Below are 24937 nucleotides of genomic sequence, written 5' to 3'. Positions count from 1 at the left end.
CAAGTGGAGTCATTGATATTTCAGTTTGTTCAACTTTTCACTTGGGTTAGGATGGAGGGATACCATCCTAGCTCCTTACATGCCAAATTGGAACGTGGAAGTGTGTCTTCTCTATTTTCCTATTTATTGTCATTTCACCCATTAGAATATGCGCTCTACGATGGGAGGGGTTTTAGTCTGTTTTTATCTGTTGTTCATGGCTGTATCCTTCATGCCTAATCTAGTTCCTGGCACATATAAGGGCCTCAGTAAGTAAGTGTGTTGAGCGAATTTTCTCTATCTTCATTCATTCATTTAATTAAGATGATATATAGTATAACTCAGTATAATTGTCTTGATTCTTTGGGGCTGCTATAATAAAATATCAGCTTATAAATAATAAGATTTATTTCCCACAGTTCCAGAGCCTGGAAAATCCAAGATGTAGCCAGATTTGGTATCTGGTAAGGGCCTGCTCCATCGTTCACATGGAAGAAGGGGAAGAGAGCTCTGAGGGATCTCTTTTGTGAGGATACAAATCCCAGTCAAGAGGGCTCTGCTCTTTTTTTTTTTTTTTTAAGATTTTATTTATTTATTCATGAGAGACAGAGAGAGAGAGAGAGGCAGAGACATAGGCAGAGAGAGAAGCAGGCTCCTTTCAGGGAGCCCGATGTGGGACTCGATCCCAGGACTCTGGGATCATGCCCTGAGCTGAAGGCAGACGCTCAACCGCTGAGCCACTCAGGTGTCCCAGGGCTCTGCTCTTATGACCTAATCACCTCTCAAAGGCCCCGCTTCCAAATACCAACACACTGGAAATTATATTTCAGTGGATGAATCTTGGGGGGAGATACAAATATTTAGTCTATGATACAATTTAATATAATTGTGCAATTGTATAATTGCTTGTATAGTAATACAAACAATTACACAATTTAATATAAATGTTATTTATGCTTGAGCTGCTAATGAAAAACATTTGCTAAGAAAATAAATTTGGTGGACTGGATTAGTTCAGAGTAGTGCTCCCAATCTTTGCCATATCATGGTACATATAGAAAATAAAGTGTTTATGTAATAGCCAGCCAGTGACTCATCTCTAGGTCTAAAGGTTTCGATTTCTAGGTCCACACATCACCTGCATGCTGTACCATTTGGAAAACTGCTTTAAGGGTAATGTTTAACCCACTCAAGAGAGTGGCTAGACCTATGTGAATGGTTCCTAAGGACTAAAGAAAACTAAGACAAGGAGGAGGGAAATGGTGGTAAAGATCCAGCTGTCAATTCTTCTTATCAGGTAAAGCCCTCCCCAATCTGTTCTTTGTCTATCTTTCTAGTCTCAGTTCCCCACTCCTGCCTCAACCTTATATGATGCTGCACCTGCCTGGCTTATGCTGTTCTCTCTCTCCACCCATCCTAAATCATTAGGTCCCAGGCCACAGCCAGGAAGTGTTTACCAGCCATCCCCATACATAATCCCCTCCCCTGTGTTCCTGGGGCTTGGGTCCCCCTGCATTTGAGCTTCTGACTTAGAATTTTAAAACTTTGAAGTAATCCCAGAGATTGAGTCCAACCTTCAATTTTGAGGTGAAGCACGTGGGGCCCAAAGAGGTAGAGGGACTGTGCTGGCCACAAGACCAGCTGGGGGCAGCCTTGAGACATGTGTATCCTGGTCCCCTATTCTTTCCACACTACCCGGTTTAATCTCTCTTTTGCTAATCATGACACTTGATAATTTATTCATGGGTAAGAACCTACTCATTGGAGAGTCTATATGATCTGTAGCAACTGCCAGATGGTCCTTAATGAAACATTAATGTAGCAAAAGCAGATGGCATTTAATAAAGTATATAAATAATAAGTATTATACAAACATGCCTGAGAGTCCTCAAAAAGCATTTTTTTTCTAGACTCCCTAATAATAGAAAATCATCAGACAAGACATAAAAGAGGAAAAATTGTGATGTGAGAAATGTTTTAGGTTCTGGTAGATATTATGGATAATAATAAAAGATTTTAAATTTATTTTTATCCCAGATTTCTTAGCCCTACAATGACTGTTGTGTGGCAATTTTAGAAGAAATGACAAAAGCTTTAATAAAACATAAGGTAAGTCTTACAACTTTCTCCTCCCTTATAATTTCAGCCAAAGCCAGGCTATCCAGTTTTCCCACTTTCCTAGAAAAAGAGATTTCTAGAAAACATAAAAAGATACTAAATGTTAATATCAGGGCAATAGAAATCACTAGATTGGCCTGCAAGGGGTTGTTTTAAGAGTCAGTATTCCAGAGAGCCTTTAGGAACAGAAGTAATAACCTGTTTTGATTGATTATTAATTTACCTGAAGGTAAAAAGTTGAAGTTTCAGAATTATGTTTATATATTTGACTTCTTCCCCAAATTCACTTATTAGGCAGCAGTCGAAAGTTAAGGCTTAGACTCAGATCTGACTTTAAATCTTAGTATCAATTATGCCAAACTTCAGGCTGCCTCTCAAGGATTTCATTTTTTAGGTTTTTCTATCTATTAAATAGGGATAATAATGCTTGATAGAGTTGTACAAAGATTTAATGAAATAACGTACATAAAAGACCATGCATGACACAAAGTAAGCTTTGAAAAAATGTAGCAGGTATAGATTTCCAACCTAGTGCCCCCTGTTCTAAATAAGCTAAAAGTGAAAAAGTTGTGAAATAAGTAGGTTTCCTTTCCCTAGCCCTCCCATGTATCTTTCAACTGCTTGATCAAACCCTGCTATCTGAAAGAATCTGTATCAATTTTTACATCTTATGTGATTGCATGAATTCCCCTGGGGATATTTGCATTCCAGCCTGTTTCTAATTCTAGAATGTGAGGCTAATCATTGTTAGAGGGAATGTTTGGCATTACCCTTGTGCCAGCACGGCTTTTCTGGTAAGGAGGGAAAATAAGACATAGGGGAGTTTGCAAGCAAGCAAACTGAGTTGTCTGGATCCTTTACTGCAAGGTCCTGATCAAAGGCTAGTCTTTCCAAAACACATTTCCATACAACTTCCTCACCCAAATCAGAATTACCGGATTCTTTAAAAAAGTTTCTTTAGCAGGTCAGTCCTCTAATAGTTGTGAGCTTTTGAAACTTCTTAAATGACAGTCCAAAGTGATGGCAGGATGCGCTCCTTTGATTGGCTTTTGGTCTCTGTATTAGAGTTCTCTAGAGAAACAGAACCAATAGGACACAGTTCTTGTGGCTTGAACAACCCAGGGGTTGGGGGTTAGGGTTAGCTTTTGACTCCCCAGAACTTAACTATTAACAGCCTACTGTTGACTGGAAGCCTTACCAATAACATAAATAATTGATTAAACATTTTATGTTATATGTATTATACACTGTATCCTTTATTTTTTAAAGATTTTATTTATTTATTCATGAGAGACAGAGAGAGACAGAGAGAGGCAGAGACACAGGCAGAGGAGAAGCAGGTTCCATGCAGGGAGCCCGACATGGGACTTGATCCCAGGTCTCCAGGATCAAGACCTGAGCCAGAGGCAGGTGCTCAACCGCTGAGCCTCCCAGGCATCCCTATACACTGTATCCTTAAAATAAGGTGAGCTACAGGAAATGTTATTAAGAAAATCACAAAGTAGAGAAAATACATTTTTATGGCTATCTGCAGATTTATTGAAAAAATCTGCATATTTTTGGGGTAAATTGGACTCAACCAATTCAAACCCATGTTCAAGGGTCAACTGCTTATTTACATAACTATGTAGATAAATCTGTATAGACACATAAAATTTACTGGGAAAATCTTTCTGTATATTTATATAGAACTACAGATGTATATAGATATACCCTATTGGTTCTGTTTTCTTCTATATATAGACATCTGGATTATATATATCAGGAGATTTATTTTAGGAACTGATTCACATGATTACCGAGGCTGAGGGTCCCACAATCTGCTATCTATGTGCTAGAGAACCAGGGAAACCAGTGGTGTAATTCAGTCAAAGTCTGAGGGTTGAAGAATCAGGAAAGCCAGTGTCTGAGGGCAGAAGATGGATGTCCCAACTCAGGCAGAGAGAGCAATTCATTCTTCCTCCTCCTTTGTGTTCTCTTCTCAGACCCTCAAGTGATTGGATGCTGCCCACCTGCATTGGTGAGGGCATCTGCATTTTTCAGTCTACAGATTCAAATCTATTTCCAGAAACACCCTCACAGATTCATCCCTGTCTTACCAGCTCTTGAGACATTGCTTAGCCCAGTCAAGTTGACACATAAAATTAACCATCAGGGTTGATGTTTTTTATTGTTTTTAAGGTGAGAACGTTAGCAGAGGAAGATGGATTTGCCTTCAGAAAGTGAGCCTCCTTGAGTTGTGAAGTCCATGTGAGGCTATGTCCTACTGGCTAATTCCTCAGAGAAAACTAGCCTAGCAGTGAGGTGACAGGCACAGTTCTTCTGAGGAAGAAAGGAAGCTTCAAGATTCCAAAGTTAGAAAAAGAAAGTCCACCTTTACCAACAGTTTGAAACAAACTAAAAACCTTTCATGGTGTCAAAGGTGCCCAGACCCCACAGGGGCTAAACTTCTGGAGCTCTTTTCTCCTCCACTGTTCAGATGAACACATTTATTGTACTGGTGTTTCTTGCAATCAGCCAAGATTGAGTCAGATGCCAAGATAATTTTTTTTCTTGCCAAATTGCTTTTTCCATTGTAATTAGCCTTTTTAAGAACCTTACTGAGCAAGAAATGTGTCTCCAATTCCCACTCTCCCCCTTCAATTAAAACTCAGCTAAGAAGTTTTATCAGAAATAACTGTTGAAGATGAAAATCCTACCCTCACCCACTTTATCATCAGTTTCTCCATGTTTTCTTTGATATCCTTTAAAGCAGGTATAGGATTAAGGAAGGTTTAATTTTTTCATAGTTTGTATTATATAATATGAAAATAAATCATCTAAACTAAAAATGATTTAGCTGTCCGGGTTGCCCTTGTTCAGATCCTTTATACAAACTAGAAACTTGGACTATTTGTCCTCTAAAAGTGGTTTCAAGTGGATTCTGCCACTGCTCTTGGAAACCAACTTCACCCCCCCCCCCAACATTTTCCAGTCTCCCTTGTGGTTAGAGGGGCCATATGACTAATTTCTGGACAACAGAAGGTACACAAACGTGCCAGGCCCATGAAAAACCTCCCATGAGAGAGCCTCCAGGTTCTTTCCTTCTCTGCCTGCTAAAGATGTCGGTGCCCAGAAAACCAGGGCAGCCTTGAGCTGAAAATGGTAGTGCCTCCAATCAGTCTGGTTCCTGAAGGAAGAGACCACCCATCTTCCATCACTGCCTCCCATACTCTAGAACTGCCTTCAGTTGTTCACTGAAAAAGCAAAACAAACAAACAAACAAACAAAAAAAACCTGCCATTATATTTGCGCCATTTTCATTTGGGGGTTTGTTTAGCTTACCCTACCTGACTTGACTTGACCCAGATACCTTTCCTCCTCAACCACATTAGATGGTCTAGCCAAACCTTCCCATGGCACCTGATCATTGAACTTCTCATCCTGTACCCTCATTGTTTATCTGTCTGCCTCCCCAGATACCCTCCAAACTCTACGGGGGCATGAACAACATTTCCCTCTCTCATTATTATAGCCCCATTATCTCATATAGGGCTTGGGTTACAGTATGTCCTTAATAAATATTTGTGATCAACAAAATGTCGATGTATGGATTTTGCCTTTCTCTGTGCTGTGTATAAACAAGTTAGATGTTGGACAAACTTTAAGAACAATAATGGAGCAAGAAAAGCACGTACAGCTCTGAATGGTACTACCCTGGAATGTTTTATAAACCTGACATCTGGTGGATGACTCCTGGTCTTCATCACAGATCTCTTTGATGCTAACAATGAAAGATGTTTCCACATGAACAATGAACAAAAATATAGGTTTTTTTCCCCCACTTTGTTTATTTGATGCCATTCTCTTTCATAAAAGCAAATGTGATAGACTGAAAGTATCCGAAGTTCTTTGCTATTTCTCCCATTGAAAGGTAGAGTATAATCCTCCTCTCTGAATGTGGGCTGGCTTCAGCAATGGAATGTTGCAGAGGCTGCATGCCAGGTCTTCAGGGGCTAAGTCAGAACACATAGCTTCTGCCTTGTTTTTTGGAGCACTTGCTTTTGGAACCCTGAGCCTCTATATAAGTCTGATTTCCCTGGGGGCACCTGCCGTTGGCTCAGGTCATGATCCTGGGGTCCTGGGATCGAGTCCCACATGAGGTTCCTTGCATGGAGCCTGCTTTTCCCCCTGCCTGTGTCTCTGCCACTCTCTCTCTGTGTCTCTATGAATAAATAAATGAAATATTTTTTAAAAAAGAAGTCTTATTTTCCTAATACCACCATGATAAAGAGGCCACGTGTATGGAGGTCTGCTTGATAATCTCAGCTGAGTGCTCCCTTCCGGCCATCCCTGCCAAGGCATCAGCCATGTGGGTGAAGCCATCCAGGATGCTCCAGACTCAGTCATTCACTAACTAAATTCTACTGAATGATCAGAGCCACATGGAACTGAAGAATTACTCAGCTGAGCCCTGCCCTAAATTCTGACCTGCAAAATCCTGAGATGTAATAAAATGGTTGTTATTTCAAGTCATTTAAGCTTTAGGTAGTTTGTCATGTAGTAAATTATAATTTGAACAACAAATTACTTCATTTTTAAAAAAGATTTTATTTATTTGAGAGAGAAGGACAGAGCACAAGCAGGGGGAGGCGCAGAGGGAGAGGGAGAGACAGGTTCCCTGCTGAGCTGAACTCCTGCGATCAGGACCTAAGCTGAAGGCAGCCACCTAGCTGACTGAGCCACCCAGGCGCCCCCCAAAGTACTTCATTTCTTTATTTGTCCCTAATAATATTTGCATTGGGACTTTAAACTTTGATAATTTTGGTTTGTCATTTGTTGGCCACCAAGTAAATTTTAGCTTTCTCCTGTCTGTATCTATACCTTTCATTTGAAAAGAGATGGTTGAGACTCTGAAAGAAATAGGCTGTTAATTCTGGGCTGTATTTAACCCTCCATAAAGCTTTTTATTTTAGAGCAGTAATTGGTAATATGCATTGGCATTGCAGTCTCCAGTTAAAATACTTTTGGGATTCAGGGAGATAAATTGGTTTAAAAATATATATCAACGTATGCCAAATTTTATGTTAATTTATGTTAGTAGCTATGTTCCTCTGGGAAGCAGTCAATATGGTAAAAGGCAAAATTATACATAGGTGAAAAATTTTAGACTCAATTTAAAAGCAACATTAACTAGAAAGTAATTAATAAAGAAAAGGAAACTCACTTTTATTGATGGTCTACTATGTGCTGAGTGCTTTTTATACACTTTCTCTTTCAATCTCGTGACAACACTTTAAGTAATTTTTGAAATATGAAGTTGAAAATTTGCCTAAGGTCACTCAGTTGGTAGGTTGTAGGCTGGATTTGATGCAAATTCATCTGAAGCATGTGTGTGTGTGTGTCTGTGTGTTCTTTCTCTTCCATAGTGGCTATTCCTGTAAAAGAGACCAGGTGTCTCGAAGATCACCTCCTAAAGAACTAGATGAAGTTATGGCAGCCATGCAGAGCGGGTTCGTTAATATGTTCATTTAAATACTACACCCCATTAATGAATTTTATCAATATAAAAGTATACCAAATCAATGTGTTGTATACCTTAAATAAAAAAATGTGGGATGCCTGGTGGCTCAGCTGTTGAGTGTCTGCCTTCGGCTCAGGGCGTGATTGCAGAGTTCCGAGATCGAGTCCCATGTCAGGCTCTCTGCATAGAGCCTGCTTCTCCCTCTGCCTGTGTCTCTGCCTCTCTCTGTATCTCTCATGAATAAATTAATTAATCTTTAAAAAAAACAAAAGCAACTTAAAAAATGTTATATGCCAGTTATATACCAATTAAAAAAAGAAACCTAGATGGTGTCAAATGATCTGGATTTAAATCCTGGCTCTGTTTCTTCCCAGCTAGGTAAGCTTCCTGGCTTGTGCCTCAATGTACTCATTTGTAACTTGGGCCTCCAATCAGTTCCTGTGAGGATTAAATGAGTCGATTAATGCACATAAGGAACTCGGAACCGTGCTTCATGGTAGTAACTAGAGAGTGCTATATAAATATTAGCAGCTAATATTATTACTATGCTTCTCATGCATTTAACTGAAAGGCAATGGATGGGACAAAAGGAGTGAAAGAATCTGAAGCCCTTAAGTAACCGTTGCAACAGAAAGGTCATGCATTCTCATTTACAAGTGGTAACCTATCTAGACGGGGCTGGGGCTTGTTGGTGGGGACTTCGTGAACATTCTGTTTATAAGGATGTTCTTAAGGTTAAGGGTGTGATAACAAACCAGTCATCACTATACAATTTTATGGACACAGACAAGCAATAGCACGGATGAAAGTCTCTTTCAAAAGCCAGCACAGTGATTCTTTTTGTCTTCCAATACCTCTTAGTTGGCAAGACAGAGGACCACCTCTCTCAGCCATTTCTATTCACTCATTCACGCAACAACCATTAACAGCGCACCTGCATTGGGCCAGGCACTGCACAGATGAGTAAGACCCCACAGTCTAGCTGGGAGAACAAACAAGAGGAAGCATTAATTAATTTAACAATTATTTACTGTCTACCATGTATCAGGTACTAGGCTAGGTGCTGCATATAGTAAACAAAACAGACCAAGGTCTCTACCCTTGTGGAACGGACATCCTAAGGAAGAGAACGATAACACGTGAAGTACTCTGTGTATAGTCTATCAGACTGTGGTCAGTGCAAAGGAGAAAAATGAGGCAGTCAAGGGACTAGGAGGTATTCCTGCAGATTGATGGCCTGGCTGTACTTCCTTTTTTCTTTTTTATTCATGAAAAAGAGAGAGAGAGAGAGAGAGAGAGAGAGAGAGAGAGAGAGATAGGCAGAGGGAGAAGCAAGCTCCACGCAGGGATCCCAACATGGGACTCCATCCTGGGTCTCCAGGATCACACCCTGGGCTGAAGGTGGCGCTAATCCCCTGGGTCACCCCGGCTGCCCCCTGGCTGTACTTTTAATGTGAATAGTCAGAAGGGCTTTACTGAGACAAATACAAGGAGTTGAGGTAACTGCAATCTAGGGATCTGCTTAGACCAATGGGGGCCCAAGAGAAAGCCTGCCTCCTCCCCAGCCCTGTGGAAGGCAGCAACAAAACTCAACACTCCCGGAGGCAAGTTCTCCAAGGACTGAAATTTTATTTTTTTCTCATTCATTGCTCTCACCCTGGCAGAGTACTGCTCGGAAAAGATGATCCTTAAACACTGACTGAAGGGGGTGTTTGAGTCATTAACTTAGCACATAATGAGGGATGTTGGGCTCTACCCTTGGGGAGCTTAGAATATAGTTGCATGAATTATTATTATTTTTAAAGATTTTATTTATTCATATGAGAGAGAGAGAGAGAGGGAGGGAGGGAGGGAGGGAGAGAGGGAGGGAGGGAGGGGCAGAGACACAGGCAGAGGGAGAAGCAGGCTCCACGCAGGGAGCCCGATGTGGGACTCAATCCCGATCCCGGGTCAGGGGATCAGGCCCTGGGCCGAAGGCAGGCGCCAAACCGCTGAACCTCCCAGGGATCGCCATGAATTATTAATAATGCCAGGACTAGGGCAGCCCGGGTGGCTCAACGGTTTAGCCCCTGCCTTGAGCCCAGGGCATGATCCTGGAGATCCAAGGTCGAGTCCCATGTTCGGCTCCCGGCCTCCCTACGTGCTTCTCCCTCTGCCTGTGTCTCTGCCTCTCTCTCATGCATAAATAAATAAAATCTAAAAAAAAGAAAAAGGGAAAAATAATAATAATGCCAGGACTAGGGCAGCCCGGGTGGCTCAGCGGTTTAGCGCCACCTTCGGCCCGGGGCGTGATCCTGGAGGCGCAGGATCGAGTCCCACGTCGGGCTCCCGGTGCATGGAGCCTGCTTCTCCCTCTGCCTGTGTCTCTGCCTCTCTCTCTCTCATGCATAAATAAATAAAATCTAAAATAATAATAATGGTAATAATGCCAGGACTAAGTGCGGCAGGGTGACGGCACAAATGCGGACGGCCCAGGCGCGGCATGCGGGGCCCCCAGGCTGGAGCAGCCCCAGACCCGGCCGCGCAGGCCTCGGGCGCCCGTACGAGCGCGGGGCGGGGGGTCTCCCTGAGCCGGGCGTGTCCCCCGGGGCGCCCCAGGCCTGGGATCCCGGGCGGCGGGCGGGGACTGGGGCCGAAGCCGAGCCGGGGGTGTGGCTGTGGCTGTGGCTGTGGCTGTGGCTGTGGCTGTGGGCGCCCCGCGTGGGCGGAGCCACCAAAGAGAGGGAACCCGCGGGCTGGCGGCCTCGGGGCGGGCCTCGGGACGCCGCCCGCCGTCCCCGCCCGCCGTCCCCGCCCGCCGTCCCCGCCCGCCTCGGCCGAGCCGGGCCCCGCGCCCCCAGTCCTGCCCGGCCCGGCCCAGGCCCCGCCCCCTCCCGCCCCCTCCCGCCCCCTCCCGCGGGGCTCGACCGCGGGGCAGGCGGGCTCCGAGTGCGCGGCTGCGGGACCGGCGGCGCCGGCAGGTGAGCGCGGCTGCGGCTGCGGGTGCGCGGGGCCGGGCCCCTCCCCTCGGTCCCCCCGACGGAGCCGGGTCTGCGGCGGCTGCCCTCCGCCCTCCCCCTCCCTCCTCCCGGCCGTGGCGAGCCCCGCGCCCCCCGTGCGCCCTCTCCACCGCCCCTCCGTTCCGCGGCCTCCGGTTTGCCCCTGGGCGCGGCGTGCGGCGGGCGGGCGGGCGGGCGGGGGCCGGGCCGAGGCGACGGGGGGTCTCCGGGCTGCAGCGGCTCCCCGCGGCGCCTGACTTCGGGTTCGGGCGGGAGCGCGCGGAGCAGCCCCCCCCCGGGTCGTGGGCCGGGGCCGGGTGACGTCACGGCTGCCCGCGGGGCCCGCGCGGGCCTCGGGGTGCGGACCCCCGCGAGCCCCCGGCCCCCGCACAGGATGCACAGGATGCTTGAGGGCCGCGGGGCCGAGCGTCTGCTTGTTGCAAGGAGTGAACAGAACCGGGCGCCTGGGAGGGCCGCGGGGGGCCGCAGCCTCCGGAGGGGTCAGGGAGGCAGCGCGAGAAGCGCGGAGTGAATTGATCACGGCCGAAATCAGCCATGCGCTCTTCCTCTTTTTTTTTTTTTTTTAATTTATTAAAAAATTTTTTTATTGGAGTTCTCTTTGCCAACATATAGCATAACACCCAGGGCCCATCCGCCAAGGGCCCCCCTCAGTGCCCGTCACCCCCGCCCTCCTCCGCTTCCCCCACCCCTAGTTCCTTTCCCAGAGTTAGGAGTCTCTCATGTTCTGTCTCCCTTTCTGATATTTCCCACTTATTTCTTCTCCTTTCCCCTTTATTCCCTTTCACTATTTTTTATATTCCCCAAATGAACGAGACCATATGATGTTTGTCCTCCTCCGATGGACTTGCTTCACTCAGCATCATACCCTCCAGGTCCATCCACGTCGAAGCAAATGGTGGGTGTTGGTGGTTTCCAGTGGCTGAGGAATACTCCACCGTGTGCATAGCCCACAGCTTCTTGACCCAGTCCTCGGTCGTGGACACCGAGGCTCGAGGCGCTCTTCCTATAAAGGAAAGCAGCCCGGGAAGCGGAGGCCAGGCCGTCAGAGATCCAGGAGTAGGCCCCGGCTTCCAGCTGCTGCCCCATAGGCCCGCGCCGGACCACCAGGTTCTACATTTGTTCTCTTTGCAGCTTCAAGGGGACCAGAGAGTTCCCTTTTTTTTTCTTCTTCTTTTTTAAAATTATTTTTTTATTGGAGTTCAATTTGCCGACATATAGCATATCACCCAGTGCTCATCCTATCAAGTGCCCCCCTCTTCATAAGCCACCTCTCTTTTGTTACCCAACCCACTTCCCAGAAGCCTTGGTCGCCTCGCCCTCACTCCTTTCTCAAGTTTGTGCCTGTTTTATGACCATCATTTCTGTGTGTGTGTGTGTGTGTGTGTGTGTGTTTATTTTCACACACGGATTTTTAGTTTAGAAAGACGTGGTGGGGCACCTTGTCTTGAACTTGTGTTCTTACTGTCAAAAGGAGCTCAGTACTAGGCTGTGAGCTGGGAAGATAGAAAAGGATGACACCTCTGTTTTAATAGACTAAATTTCATTTTGTTATTGAGAAAACTAAAAAGAACTCAAAATGTGCTGAAGTTGTTAACTGTGAGACAAGTCCAGCAACGTCTCATTTCCCTCCACAGTGAGGAAAGCACGTGTTCCATAACTGAGGTCTACCCTTTCGAGCACACTTACTTATTTTATAAAATGAATCATGTAGCCCAATTTTTAAAAAGTTGACTTGAGGAATCAGCCAAGCGGGGTGGCCAAGCGCTCAGGCCTGGGAGGCGGCTGGACCTCCACTGGAACCTTGGCTCAGCTTTAATTCTCTATGTGACATTCAGTGCCCTCCAGAGACCTCCAGGAATGCACTTAAAGTTGAAAAAGTTGAGTTTGTGGCTTGTTGCCGCGAGGGAGATCTCACACCAGGGGCGGCTCAGTAAGTGGGTGTTAGACAGGAGTCCTCACATTTAGGCTTTCACTTAGGTGATTTTGGGGAGAACTTAAGCAAACAGGACTTTGCTCTGGATTCGATGCTGTTAGGAAGGGGGAGAATTCCACTGAGTATCTTCACAAGGAAGCCACTGGTGAGGTTAAAGCTGTGCTTGGCCAAGAAGCAGCCGTCACTCATTAGCCAGGACTGGTGGTGGTGGTTGTGGGGGGGTGTTTGGTCATTTTTGTGGTTTGGAATCTGTCTGAGGTCAGATGAGATTATGAGGGGTCTTGTTTCTGTCTTAATTCATCATGACCACAGAGTGGCCTGGCCTGAGGTTGATGTCCTGAGACACTGTTCATGTATAACAGGAGGAGGCTGGGCCATTATCTAGCAACTCCTAGTATCAGGCTGGCTCCCTGTGTCAGGGCTGCTTTTTTTTTTTTCCCTTCTCGTGATTTGGGCAAGTTACTTAACATCTTCAAACTTCAGTTAACACATCTGTAAAATGCCTACTCAGAGTTGCTGAGCAGATTAAATGAGGAAATGCGTAGCAAGATTTTAGCCCAGTGCCTGGCACACCGCATGGACTCACCATACAGTTGTTTCTCTCTAGTGTATTTTGATGTTGAGGTTTCTTGCCCAGAACTATTCAAGCAGAGGCCCAGTGATCAAGTAGAGCTGCTCCAGAGAAGAATCCTGAATTGGGTATGAGGAAGAACTGGGTCCTTTCCAACTCAAGAATTTGATAATTCTATCAATTATAACCAGTAAGAATGGATGCTAATTATAGTATATTCTCACACAATCATGACCTTGACACCTATTTTTATGATTCTTTGTTCCTAGGGGCCAGTGGCCCCAGTTGGCCCTGTGCTTTTCTGACTTGGCATTGTCTTGTTTTCTTAGTTTCTTCCTTCGAGATCTGTTGTCCAGGAGCCTGATTCAAATTTACATATCCTTACCTCATTGTCTTTGGCTTTTTGAGTTCTAATTGCTTTGAGCTGGGAAACTACATATGCAGGTGAATTAACACACATTAAAATATCAGTTTCAGGTATTATTTAGTGATTCAGCACTTCCATTCAACACCCGGTGCTCATCACAACAAGTGCTGTCCTTAATCCCCATCACCTGTTTAACCCCACTGAGCTAATAGAGTTCTTATGGCCCCATGTGAGAGTGGAGATCTGTGGTATAGTTATGAAATGAAATAGGTTTTTAGGCCATAAGCAATTTGAGCTACATCTCTCATGAAGCCATTTTTGTCTACTTCCACATTGGAACACACTGAAAATTTCAATCTGACTTCTGACATCTGACATATGGTTAATTGAGACTTTTTTGTGCTCAACTTGGGATCTTCAGTTGGCCCTAGACAAATTATTTAATCTTTCCTGGCTAGACAGTTACTTTAGATGTTTGAGTATGGTGTGGCGGCTTATTGTCTTCCAATGCCACGTGACAAACTGTTGTATTAGATTTCTAGACTATATTTTAGCTGATCTATCAAAAGCTCCTAGGAATAAAGAAAAAATGAATAGAAAATGGACCAAGGACACAGTTAAGAAAAAGAAATACAAAAATTCTTTAAACAAAAGATGCTTGACTTAATTTATATTAAAATAACACACCCTAAGACCGGAGTACCATTTCTCACCTATGAGACTGACAAAAATACAAAAGTTTGATAACACTCTGTTTCTGAGACTTTTTTCATACCTTATTGGTGTGCCTGCAACATGATGCAACCCCTAAAATTATAGATATATTTACCCATTGGTCTAGCAATCTCTCTTGTAGGAATCTTCTTTCAGGTTCTCTTGTCCATATGTGAAGAAGACAAATGTTCAAGAGTATTTAGTGTGGCATTTTTAATGCAGAAATAAAATAACCTAAATGATCAGGAGTATAGGACAAACAGTGGTGTAGTAGAGTATTATGCAGCTGCGAAGATGAAGGTACTAACATGGAAAGATCTCCAGGATTTATTGTTACATGACAAAAAGTGACATGCAGAACAGGGTGCAGACTCCTTTGGATTTTTATTTGTATGAAGAAACACCGAGATAATATACCTGTGGGGGAGAGCCATAAAAGGGTAGATGGGACATGGGTTCAAATGGTATTTCTCAGTGTGTATTTTTTTACAAAGTAGATATTTGAGCCATGTAATATATTATGTATTCAAATATAATAATAAAAAGAAACCTCTAACTTTAACTTCACAAGAATGTATACTGAGTTCCTTGATTGAATAAGCATGATTCTAATAAAAACCTGTAAAGTGAGATCCACCTGCAATAACTCTTCCTAAAACAAACTAACCTCAAGAAGGCAAATTGGCTGTTTGATGGTAGTTGGAAAAAAATTAAAAATTAATTTAGGAGTTCCCTTTCTTTATCCTGTAATTCCTCTGGGGAGGATTAGTGGCATTAGAAAAGCTTTGCCACCCACAATAGATGGTTTTTGTTGCATTTTAATGGCAAATCTAATGTGTCTTCAGAAACTTGTTTGATCTGAAGGGAAGTTGGTGACATCCCTCTTGGGGTGTCCCATAGAAAGAGAGATTCTGATACGATTGCCACACTGAAGCAGATCCTGCTATGGCTCTTCTCTTGGACAAGCAAGTTGGATTTCCATAGGTCATTGGGGAGACCTTATTTTGTTAAAGTTTCTCTCCCTTGGCAAAATAAATCTTGCATGCTATCCTAGGTACACCTTCAGCAGGTACTGTTTTACTGTCCCCACCAATCTGCTTCCTCCCGAATTCCCTGTCTCAGTAACTGGCATCTCTTATCAGGCAGCTCACACCCGAGATACATGGAGGCCATCATAGGGAGTCTCCTTCAACAGCACTCTCACATCCAAACAGAATTCTGGGGACACCACCAAATCATTTTTTCTATCCTTCTGCCTGTGACGTAGTTCAGTGTAACCATTTATTGTCCATCTCTCATCTTGTTCCCTTCCAGCTGGTTTCCTATTTTGCTTCCAGAACATCTTGCTAAGTGACAACTCTGATTGCATCACTCCTTATATAGCCCTTCCCTCTGATGGCTCCTGCTGCTCTGGCTCCCAGCAGGGGAGGCCCAGCGTGCATGACCCGGACTGAGGCTTACTCATCCCTGTCCTTTGCCCTCCCCCACTCTAGCACCAATGCAGGAACAAGTCTCAGAGCTTGAAAAGCAATTCCATGTCTGCCAAGGAAGTGGCAATGGGCATATTACCACAAAATGATGTCTTATGGATCGTCACGAGCTTGCCGGGCACAAATCTTACCATGCATGAACTTCCCTACCTTTCCACCACCTCCTGCCAATGCTGAGCTTTTACAGTTGCTGCTCATCTGCTAGAGCACCCCCACGGTACTCTTTTGCCTGGTTCCACTTAGCCCACAAAATGCAGCTTACAGGTATAATTGTCCGCTATAAACATCGGAGGGGTATGTACCCCTTCAAATCTGTATTTTTGTATCCTTTGGGTAAATGCCTAGTAGTGCAATTGCTGTATTGTAGGGTAGTTCTATTTTTAACTTTTTTTTTTTTTTTAAAGATTTTATTTATTCATGAGAGACACACACAGAAAGAGAGAGAGGCAGAGACACAGGCAGAGGGAGAAGCAGGCTCCATGCAGGGAGCCCAACATGGGACTCGATCCCGGGTCTCCAGGATCACACCTTGGGCGGAAGGCAGCGCCAAACTGCTGGGCCATCGGGGCTGCCCGATTTTTAACTTTTTGAGAAACCTCCATACTGTTCTCCAGTTTGCATTCCTACCAACAATGCAGGAGGATTCCCCTTTCTCCTCATCAACATCTGTTGTTTTAGGGATCCCTGGGTGGCTCAGCGGTTTGGCGCCTGCCTTTGGCCGGGGGCACGATCCTGGAGTCCCAGGATCAAGTCCCGCATCGGGCTCCCGGCATGGAGCCTGCTTCTCCCTCCTCCTGTGTCTCTGCCTCTTTCTCTCTCTCTCTGTGTCTATCATAAATAAAAATAAATAAATAAACCTTTTAAAAAAAATCTGTTGTTTCCTGTGTTAATTTTAGCCATCCTGACTGGTGTGAGGTGGCATCTCATTGTGGTTTTGATTTGTATTTCCTTGATGCTGAGTGATACTGAGCTTTTCTTCTCATGTATCTGTTAGCCATCTGGATGCTATCTTTGGAAAAGTGTATATTCATGTCTTTTGCCCATTTCTTATCTGCATTGTTTGTTTTTTGGGATGTTGATAAGTTCTTTGTGGATTTTGGATGCTAACCCTTTATCAGATGTCATTTGGAGATATCTTCTCCCATTCCATAGATTGCCTTTTAGTTTTGTTGATTGTTTTCTTTGCTGGGCAGAAGCTTTTATTTTGATGAAATCCCAGTGGTTCATTATTGCTTTTGTTTCCCTGGCCTTTGAAGACATGTCCAGTAAGGAGTTGCTGCAGCTGAGCTCAAAGAGGTTGCTGCCTGTGTTCTCCTCTAGGACTTTGATGGATTCCTGTCTCACACTTAGGTCTTTCATCCATTTTGAATTTATCTTTGTGTATGATGTAAAAAAACGGTCCAGTTTCATTCTTTTGCACGTGGCTGTCCAGTTTTCCCAACACCATTTGTTGAAGAGACTTTTTTCCAGTGGATATTTTTTACTGCTTTGTTGATCATAGAGTTGTGCATTCATTTCTGGGTTTCCTATTCTGTTCCATTGATATATGTGTCTGTTTTTGAGTTGACACACAATGTTACGTTAGTTTCAGCTGTACAGCATAATGATTTGACAACTCTCTACACCACAACTGTAGCTACCATCTGTCACCATACAAGGCTCTTACAGTACCATTGACTATATTCCCTGTGCTGTACCTTTCATCCTTGTAACTTATTCCATAACTGGAAGCCTGTGCCTTCCACTCCCCTTCACCCATCCCCCTCCTCTCTGGCCCATCCCCCTCAGTATGTTCTCTGTATTTATGAATCTGTTTCTGCTTTTGTTTGTTCACTTATTTTATGTTTTTTATTCAATTCCATACGTAAGTGTAATCATATATTTGTCTGACTTCACTTAGCATAATACCCTCTAGGTCCATCCATGTTGTTGCAATGGCAAGATTTCATTCTTTTTTTATGGCTGATATTCCATTGCATATATATAGCACTTTATCTTTCCAACTGTTGGTGGATACCTGGGTTGCTTCCATGTCTTGGCTATTGTAAATAATTCCACAATAAACCTAGGGGTGCATTTATCTTTTCAGATTAGTGTTCTTTTTTTTCGGGGGGGGGGCAAATATCCAGTAGTGGGATTACTGGATTGTTAGGTATTTCGATTTTATTTTTATTTATTTATTTAATTTATTATTTTATTTTATTTATTTTATTTTTTACTATTTATTTATTTATTTATTTGTATTTCTATTTTAAATTTTTGATTTAAATTCCATACTGTTTTCCACAGAGGCTATGCCAATTTGCACTCCCACCAGTAGTGCATGGGACTTCCTTTTTCTCTACATCCTCAACAACATTTGTTATTTCTTGTCTTTTTAATTCTAGCCATTCTGACTGGTGTGAAATCATCTCATTATAGTTTTGATTTGCATTTTCCTAGTGATTAGTGATGTTGAGCGTTTTTTCATGTGTCTGTTGGTTATCTGTATATAGACTGTTTTTTGTATCATTATCCTAGTGCTTAAATGCACTCTGTATAGTAGGTACTTAAGGATAATTAATGATTCAGTAAATGTTTCGATAAATGAGTGAGTGCTCCATCACATGCAAGAAACTTACTATAATGAGAAATGCATTAGAGATGAGAGTTTGAGCATATGTGGTTTTCCTTATTTGCAGTTCACTGTTTATCAGAAAGGAACTTTTTAGGGGCTACTGGGTGGCTCAGTCAATTAAGCGTCTTACTCTTGGTTTGGGCTCAGTTTATGATCTCCCGGTCGTGGGATTGAGTCCTATGTTGGGCTCTGTCCTTAGAGTACAGTCCGCTTCAGATTTTCTTTCCCTTTCCCTTCCCCTCTGCCCCTCCCCCTGCTCCCACACAAGTGCTCTCTTTCAAGTAAGAAAGGAACTTTTTATGTTTTAGAATCCCTTCCTTAAATGTTTATTCTTATTGTTACTATATAAGAATAGGGTGACGTAGCCACACAGTAATCTAAGAAAAGGCCTTTAGAGAAGAACTAGTGATAGGTAAGACAAACATTTTCTGGTGTCCCAGAGGAGGTTCATGTTAAAGCAAGTGGCTTGTGTCTGTTGGTATTTTGTATGTCTTCTTTGGAGAAATATCTATTCATGTCTTCTGCCCATTTTTTAACTGGATTATTTATTTTTTCAGTGTTGAGTTTGATAAATTCTTTATAGATTTTGGATACTAGCCTTTCATCTGATAAGATTGATAAGATATCTTCTTCCATTCTGTAGGTTGTCTTTCGGTTTTGTTGACTATTTTCTTTGCTGTGCAAAAACTTTTTATCTTGACAAAGTCCCAGTAGTTCATTTTTGCTTTTGTTTCCCTTGGCTTTGGAGACATGTCTAGCTAGAAGTTGTTGTGGACAAGGTCAAAGAGGTTGCTGCCTGTGTTCTCCTCTAGGATTTTGATGGATTCCTGTCTCACATTTAGGTCTTTCATCCATTTTGAATTTATTTTTCTGTGTGGTGTAAGAAAATGGTCCAGTTCCATTCTTCCTCATGTGGCTGTCCAATTTTCCCGACACCATTTGTTGAAGAGACTGTCTTTTTACCATTGGATATTCTTTCCTGCTTTGTTGAAGATTGAGTTAACCATAGAGCTGAGGATCTATTTCTGGGTTCTCTATTCTGTTCCATTGATCTGTGTGTCTGTTTTTGTGCCAGTACTATACTATCTTGATGATTACAGCTTTGTTATAGAGCTTGAAGTCAGGCATTGTGATGCCCCAGCTTTGGTTTTCTTTCTTTTTTTTTTTTTTTTTTTCAACATTCCTCTGGCTATTCGGGGTCTTTTCTGGTTCCATACTAACTTTAGGATTATTTGTTCCAGCTCTGTGAAAAATGTTGATGATATTTTGATAGGGATTGCATTGAATGTGTAGATTGCTCTGGGTAGCATAGACATTTTAACAATATTTGCTCTTTTTTTAAAAAGATTTTATTTATTTATTTGAGAGAGAGCATGAGTGGGGTGATGTGCAGAGGGAGAAGCAGACCCTCCACTGAGCAGGTAGCCCCATGTGAGGCTTGATCCTGGGACTCTGGGATCATGATCCAAGCCAAAGGCAGACCCTTAATTGCCTGGGCCAGCCAGGTGACCCAACAACATTTGTTCTTAAAATGCTCAACATCACTCAGCATCAGGAAAATACAAATCAAAACCACAATGAGATACCACCTCACACCAGCCAGAATGGCTTAAGTTAACAAGTCAGGAAATGACAGATGTTGGAGAGGATGTGGAGAAAAGGGAACCCTCTTATACTGCTGGGGGAATACAAGCTGGCACAGCCACTCTGGAAATCAGTATGGAAGTTCCTCAAAAAGTTAAAAATAGAGCTACTCTATGACCTAGCAGTTGCACTACTAGGTATTTACCCAAAGGATACAAACAGTGATCCAAAGGGGTACCTGCACTCCAATGCACTCCACAATAACCAAACTATGGAAAGAGCTCAGATGTCCATCAACAGATGACTGGATAAAGAAGAATTGGATTATTATATATTATTATTATATTATATTATTATATATATGTATAATGTATTATTATATACATATTCTCTTTCAGTATTTCAATTGAGAATTTTTATATAACACAATGGAATATTACTCAGCCATCAAAGAGATTTAATCTTACCATTTGTAAGGACACAGATAGAACTAGAGGGTATTATGCTAAGCGAAGTAAGTCAATTTGAGAAAGACAGTTACCATGCTTTCACTCATGTAGAATTTAAGAAACAAAACAGAGGATCATAGGGGAAGGGAGGAAAAAAAATAAGACAACATCAGAGAGGGAGACAAACCATAAAAGACTCTTAACTATAAGAAACAAACTGAAGGTTGCTGGAGGGAAGGTGGGTAGAGGGATGGGGTAACTGGATGATGGGCATTTGATGTAATGGAGGTCACTTGATGAAATGAGCACTGAGTGTTATATGCAACTGATGAATCACTAAACTCTTACCTCTGAAATAAATAACACTGTATATTAATTAATTGAGTTTAAATAGATAAATACAATTTAAAAAATTAAAAAAATAAACAAAAAATAAAGCAAGTGGGTTGAACTAGTTAATATCTAAGACTACTTCCAGTTTTTAAACTGTGATTTTACATCTATGTGACTGCCAGGCACCAGGGTACAAATAAAAATAAAACACATTTCTTGTCCATTAGATATTTTAACCTTTGACTATGGATACTTTTTACAAAACTTATTTCGCTTGTGTTTTTTTGAATAATAATAACTATATATGTGTGTTCTTGTGTGTTTGTGCGTATGTGTATCTTCGTGTGTGTGTGTGTGTGTGTGTGTGTGTGTGTGGGCTAGGTGCAGTTTATATATTGTGAATTATTAATAACCTTTGCCCATAATTTTTACTACAGTGTTTTAGAAAAACTTGTGAAATTTTTTTTAGTATATTAAGTATTCTAGTTTTTTGTTATAAATATTACAAGTATTTTCTTAGTTATTTCTCTTCCCAGAGGCCTTTCTATCCTACAATTGAACAATATTTGTCTCTATTTCTCTATTTTTTTCTAGTACATATATGGTTTCGTTTTTTCCTTAAAAAACCTTCTAATCCATTGAGAATTTTCTGCTCTGTACAGCATGAGATAGGAATCCGGCTTTATTTTTTCCAGATGATTAGCCAGTTCTTCTAACACCATTTGAGGAATAGTCTACTTTTTCCACTGAACGCAGTATTTTATATCTTCCAATGTGTTTCTTCTTTTTCCCTCCAGCTGAAGAGTGACTAGGTCTTTATTTAAGGATTAAAAAGTAATATTTTCTTCCCATTTGTGAATAGGGGAGATCACACAGTATGGAGAAAAAGCATATTGACTCTTCAAAGAAGTGGTTATAACTTTGTATGTTACAAATTAGGGCAGTCAGTATGTTGGTCAACAAATATTCTTAGGTGTCTACCTATTAGATACATGATATAATTGTATTTCCTTACCATTCTGGCTGGCTGAGACAATATAACTACTCTAACAAATTGTGAGTGGACATGATGTGTGTTAGTTTAGGACCAGAGCATTTTAATTGCTAGTATAAGACTTTCCAGAACTCTTTCACGTTGGATGGTGGCTGCCCTTCAATCTGGATCTTTGGATGACTGTAATGAGAAAAGCTCTCCTGTCCTCCTCTACCAGATATAGAGTGTGACCAATAAATAAACATTTCTTATTATAAGCCACTAATATTTGGAGCCTTATTTGTGTCTGAAGCATAACTTAGCCTATCTAGATCTACATATTCTCTTTCAGTATTTCAATTTGATTTCTTTATCACCAGCTGAACCCATACTAGAGTGTTTTCAAAGGAGAAGGCATTCTTTCAGGCATACTGATTGACACTAAGGAAAAATAAGGCAATTTTAGAAAAAAATAAATGAATAACTTCTTATTAATTATCAAAAGTTATTAGTTATCAAATTAATAACTTCTTATTTAATTTGGGGTAACAATTTTTTGTTGTTGTTGTTTTTTTCTTTTTGTATTCAGGTAATCTGGGCTCTCATAATGTTTGCCAAAGCAACAAGGAATTTTCTTAAAGAAGTTGATGCTGGAGGTAATCTGATTGCAGTACCAAACTTGAATGACTCTGATAAGTTACAGCTTCTAAGTCTGGTGACCAAAAAGAAGAGATTCTGGTGCTGGCAGAGACCCAAGTACCAGTTTTTGTCTGTCACCCTTGGAGATGTACTCACAGAAAACCAATTTCTGAGTCCAGGTAGGTTTCTTTGGGTATATTCTATAGTTAGTTAAAAGAAGATGATTTATCTTCTAGATACATGTTGTTTTGAGTCATTGGTTATAAGGTGAGTCCTTAAAATGAGTTCTATTTCTGTGCATACTCTCTTAAAGATATATCCTTTCTTTTTTCTGTTCTCTCTCTCTCTCTTTTTTTTTTTTTTTGGTAAAGATTTTATTTATTTATTTTAGGGTGGGGGAAGAGGCAGAGAGAGAGGAAGAGAGAGAATCTCAGGCAGACTTCCTGCTGAGCATGGTGCCTGAGGTGAGGCTTGGTCTCACAATCCCGAAATCATGACCTGAGCTAAAATCAAATGTCAGATGCTTAACTGACTGAGCCATCCAGGCACCCCAAGACATAGCGTTTCTTTAAATGAACAAAATTCTGGAGGCCAAACACGAGAAGTTATAGCTTAATATTTAAAAAATAATATTGCAGTTTTTGGTATAAAATTAAGACATGCCCATTTTAAGTGTTATGGCCACTCAACATCGGTAGGATGGATCTACCACCCAAAATCTGGTTTGTATGAGGTTGATGATGCCACATGTCCATCAGGAGGTTTTATTACTCATGTAATGAAGCTTTCTGCGGAGAGCAGGGCAAGCTCTCAAGCTGGTCCATAAATAGATAGAGATAAAGAAATAGGATTTCTATCTGTGTAGCATTTTGTACAACCTAGGACTATTCCTTTTATCAGGAAATAATATTGTTTTGGCCTAAACCCAGTGGATAGATTGAGCACTTGCTATGTGCCAGGCTCTGTATTATGTGATTTACATACATCAACTTGTAACAGAATCCATCAGGAAGGTATTATCTCCAAATTACATCTGAGAAAACTGAGGTTCAGGCAGATGAATGTTGGCCTGTTCATCTAGCTAGGAATATTAGAATAGTGATTAAAATCTTGAGCTCTTAACAACTGCTCTATGCTACTCCCCAGAGAATTTCCCAAAGTGTCTGTATTCCACAAGATTATAAAAAGGAAAGGGCTTCGAATTGAGGACATTTTCACAGTTGTCTTATTTTTGGCAGTGGTGACAGAGATGATTCTCTATTTTACAAATTGCAAAGATAATGATTGATAATTAATTCTCATTAGCCCTTGCTCAGGAATGGTTTTCCTGATAGAAGTGAAAAAATACAGGTGTTGGAGACAGTGAATGGATGGAAAGAATCCTTTCAGACTTTAGGCAGATTTGAATTTCTTAGGAAGTACAACCAGGAGCCCAAGAGAGCCTTGGATCTGGGAAATGAAAAAAGCCAAGTGTGAGGTTCCTAAGACGCTCTAAATGTAGCTATACCAAATGACAATGACTGAAACGATTTTTTTTTAATTTATTTATGATAGTCACACAGAGAGAGAGAGAGAGGCAGAGACACAGGCAGAGGGAGAAGCAGGCTCCATGCACCGGGAGCCCGACGTGGAATTCGATCCCAGGTCTCCAGGATCGCGCCCTGGGCCAAAGGCAGGCGCCAAACCGCTGCGCCACCCAGGGATCCCCTGAAACGATTTTTATGGTGGTATTTGGTTGTATTCAAAATGAGAACAGTAGAAATAAGAGATAAGAGAATGCTGGCAATTCAGAGATGAGCTCATCAGATGTTTATCTTCAGAGTCCAGATAAGAAAGGCAGATCTTGAAGGCAATGTGATAGTCATTTGGATGTGACCAGATGAGGAACGTAGTAATTTCCGGAGGACTAGATTGAAGCTGGGACATCTGGTAGATGGTGGCATCTTCCTAAGTCTGGGAAGCCATAAAGTAAGGGTAGAGAGTCTGGAGCTTATGTGTCCCAGGATGGTGTGAGAGAGAGAGAGAGAGGAAGAGGAGAGGCATGCCCACTGACTTTATCAGAAGTAGAGATAAGGAATTAAATGGCTGGGTAGGGATTCCTGGGTGGCTCAGCGGTTTGGCGCCTGCCTTCAGCCCAGGGCGTGGTCCTGGGGTCCTGGGATCAAGTCCCATGTTGGGCTCCTGCATGGAACCTGCTGCTCCCTCTGCCTGTGTCTCTGCCTCTCTCTCTCTCATGAATAAATAAATAAATTTTTAAAAAAAGGCTGGGTAGAGGTCAATAGAAACAGGTAAGCTGGGGCGCCTGGGTGGCCTCAGTTGGGTAAGTATCAAACTCTCAATTTCAGTTCAGGTCATGATCTCAGGGTCCTGAGATTCAGCCCCATGTCGAGCCCCGTATCTATGCTGGGGGTGGAGCCTGCTTAAGATTCTCTCCTCCTGCCTATATTCTCTCTCTCTCTCTCTCTCTGATGATGATGATGATGATGATGATGATGATGATAATAATAATAATAAAAATAAAACAGGTAAGTTCAGGAAGGGAAATTTTTTCATAGGGACGATAATGAAGATAACGAAGGCCAGGGGAATGTCTTCCAAGACTGGTGGGTGGGAAAGGAAGATGCCCAAGGTCCATGTGGCTGACCTGCCAGATACAGAGTAATGCAGA

The 24937-nt window shown here is 42.3% G+C and overlaps 1 protein-coding gene and 1 long non-coding RNA gene across 4 annotated transcripts in view; both read left to right on the top strand.

Moving 5' to 3' along the window:
• The first annotated feature begins 775 nt into the window (after window positions 1-775).
• Window positions 776-5606, top strand: LOC119866098. Its single transcript, XR_005369545.1, has 3 exons — window positions 776-1276; window positions 2017-2088; window positions 4279-5606. It is a non-coding gene; the product is annotated as an uncharacterized LOC119866098 (long non-coding RNA).
• A 1906-nt stretch (window positions 5607-7512) lies between these two features.
• The window catches only part of GSDME (gasdermin E), a 75765-nt gene continuing 58340 nt past the window's right edge, over window positions 7513-24937 (top strand). For 2 of the 3 annotated variants that reach the window (XR_005369540.1, XM_038557133.1), the window contains exons 1-2: window positions 10481-10560; window positions 22220-22448. Coding sequence is in view for 2 of the 3 variants with exons in the window: in XM_038557133.1 (XP_038413061.1) it covers window positions 22238-22448 (211 nt within the window). In the remaining variant the exon portion in view is untranslated. Of the gene's footprint in view, window positions 7590-10480; window positions 10561-22219; window positions 22449-24937 lie in introns of those variants that run through there. The other variant, XM_038557134.1, reaches the window with a different exon arrangement.

The sequence above is a fragment of the Canis lupus genome, chromosome 14 (genome assembly GCF_011100685.1).
Source record: "Canis lupus familiaris isolate Mischka breed German Shepherd chromosome 14, alternate assembly UU_Cfam_GSD_1.0, whole genome shotgun sequence".
Taxonomy (NCBI): Eukaryota; Metazoa; Chordata; class Mammalia; order Carnivora; family Canidae; genus Canis; species Canis lupus.
The sequence above is the reverse complement of the archived record's forward strand: the minus strand, read 5'-3'. Positions and strand labels throughout refer to the sequence as shown.